Source organism: Nicotiana attenuata, unplaced genomic scaffold (assembly GCF_001879085.1).
Source record: "Nicotiana attenuata strain UT unplaced genomic scaffold, NIATTr2, whole genome shotgun sequence".
Classification (NCBI taxonomy): domain Eukaryota; kingdom Viridiplantae; phylum Streptophyta; class Magnoliopsida; order Solanales; family Solanaceae; genus Nicotiana; species Nicotiana attenuata.
Genome location: NW_017671149.1, coordinates 75,998 through 78,636, shown reverse-complemented (window position 1 = coordinate 78,636; position 2,639 = coordinate 75,998). Strand labels below are relative to the sequence as shown.

At 35.2% G+C, this 2,639-nt stretch overlaps 1 protein-coding gene across 1 annotated transcript in view; it reads left to right on the top strand.

The window, feature by feature from the left end:
• The first annotated feature begins 321 nt into the window (after positions 1-321).
• The window catches only part of LOC109206255 (crocetin glucosyltransferase, chloroplastic-like), a 7,770-nt gene continuing 5,452 nt past the window's right edge, over positions 322-2,639 (top strand). Inside the window, exon 1 of the mRNA XM_019369068.1 lies at positions 322-1,870. Coding sequence (XP_019224613.1) covers positions 454-1,845 — 1,392 coding nt within the window. The 5' untranslated portion in view covers positions 322-453 and the 3' untranslated portion in view covers positions 1,846-1,870. The remainder of the gene's footprint in view (positions 1,871-2,639) is intronic.

Sequence of the window (2,639 nt, the reverse complement as noted above, 5' to 3'; positions counted from 1 at the left end):
CCAACTCATGCTTATTATGATCAATAATCGTTAGTTGACTTTGAAATAACTGTAATTTTAAAAATATTAATATTAATTTTTGAACTCTTTCTGTATTTCAAATAAAATGAACCAGGTTAATAGATTTTTAACCACAACAAAAACTATTCTCTCTGTGGACCTAACTCACTCTGATTTTTCACCTTCAAAATTAATGTGTAATAGCAGGAAATGGAGATAACTTTTACTTGTGAGGAGCTATGAATTTGTGGCTACATTTGCAAATAGAATGATATTAGAGCACATACGTGAATGTGTATGGATATTGTCTTGAAAAGGTCAGTCAGTACAATATTGTCCACCTATTGATTATCTTCTCTATATAATAATATCTATAACCTACTAACAAATATAACCAACATTTCCAGGGCAAGAAAAGAATATTTACATCATTAACCAACTCTTACTTCAAAAATGGAAATTTTGAAGGATGATTGCCATGTTCTAATTATAACATTTCCAGGACAAGGAAACATTAATCCATGCATTCAATTTTCCAAACGTCTAGTCAAATTAGGAGTGAATGTCACATTCTCCACAAGTCTAACAGCTTTCAATCGCATCACAAATCTTCCAACCATAGAAGGATTAACATTTGCTCCTTTCTCTGATGGTTTTGATGGCAACTTCAAAGGGTCTATGAATAACTTCCACGAGTTCAATAATTCATTCAGGACTCATGGTTCGGAGTTTATGATCAATTTGGTCAAAACCAGGGCAAAAGAGGGCAACCCCTTTAAACGTATTATTTACACGACCTTGACTGGTTGGGTTGGTTTACTAGCCACGAGCATAAACGTTCCATCGACGTTTCTTTGGATTCAACCAGCCACAGTTTTGGATATTTACTACTATTTTTTCAATGGTTATGAGGATACTATCAAGAATTTTCCAAAGGATAAATTTTTAGAGCTTCGTGGGCTGCCTTTGTTATCCCCTCGGGATTTGCCTTCGTTCGTATTTGCTGATTCAAATGATTGGACATTATTGTCAATGAAAGATCATGTTGAGTTAATGGACAGCGAGATAAACCAAAGGGTGCTTGTGAATACTTTTGATGCTTTAGAACCTGATGCGTTGAGTGTTTTAAAGAATGTGAATATGGTTGGAATTGGCCCTTTAATTCCTTCAGCTTTTCTTGATGGAAATGATAGTTCTGATACTTCATTTGGAGCTGATATGAGACAGGATTCAAGGGATTATATTGAGTGGTTGGATTCTAAGGCTAAAGAATCTGTAATATATATAGCATTTGGTAGCTATTCTATGATACCAAATCAACTTATGGAAGAGATTGCTCAAGGATTAGTATTGTGTAAAAGGCCATTTTTGTGGGTAATTAGAGAGGGGCAAAATGGGGAAAAGCCATTTGAAAAGTTGAGTTGCAAAGAGGAATTGGAAGAGTTAGGGAAAACTGTTTCTTGGTGTTCACAAGTGGAGGTTTTACAACATCCTTCTTTGGCTTGTTTCTTGACTCATTGTGGATGGAATTCGACTATTGAGAGCTTAGCTTCGGGGGTGCCAGTTGTGGCGTGTCCACTCTGGACCGATCAATTATGCAACGCGAAGCTTATTCAAGATGTTTGGAAGACGGGAGTCAGAGTAAACGCCAATGATGAAGGCGTTATTGAGAGGAATGAGTTCGAGAGGTGTATAGAGATTGTGGTTGGAGATGGGGAAAAGGGGAAAGAATTAAGAAAGAATGCTAAGAAATGGAGGAATTTGGCTAAGGATTCTATGAAAGAAGATGGTTCATCTAATGTCAATCTCAAGGCTTATGTTCATGAGGTTTTGCTTGGTGAATAAATCATTCGTAAGTTGAAAGAAAAAGGTAAGGCCAACGTGGTAATCTTTCTCGTTTAGATTTAACTTATATACATTGACGACGTAAAAGCATTTAGTATTATTAGTGCATTTAATATGTTGCAGTCAATACCTGCTTTAGTAACTAAAATCACGTTTTAATATAGCCTTAATACTCTCTATATGTAGTGAAACCAATTTTCTTGGGAATAGGAGAAATAATCTGTCATCTAACATGAATCTTTTTCTATTAGCGGCTTTAACTATAAATTTAGCTTCCTCTTGATCTACGAATCATGGAATACGTAATTGAAATATGCATCTGGAATTAAATCATATTGGTATAAAGAGTCGGAAAAGAAAAAGAAAAGGAAAAGTACAAGCTGTAGCATATTGATAAATGTAATTATCGTTACGCTGACCATCAGGTCGTAAAAGTTCGTTTATGAAATTGGATGTGCATGTATCTCAAACATTTAGTACATGACACATGTTTGTAGCCAAACAAGTGAGAAACTCTCATCTACGATACCTCGACATACTATCAAGTATTGAACTGATTTTATAAATAAGTAATAGCGCGTTTGAATACAAGTGCTAAGACATAGTAATAAGTTATACTGCCTTAGTTGTAAGTCTAGATTAATTTGATACTTGTGCAAATACGATAAACACTTCGAACACAAAAAGACACATCTAATTCAGTAATTTGCAATCCAAATTGCTCTGTAGTCTGCTTTCTTTCTGTTCTATTTTTGGTCTGTTTCTTGTTTTGGTTTGGTGGGGGTGGGGGGGGG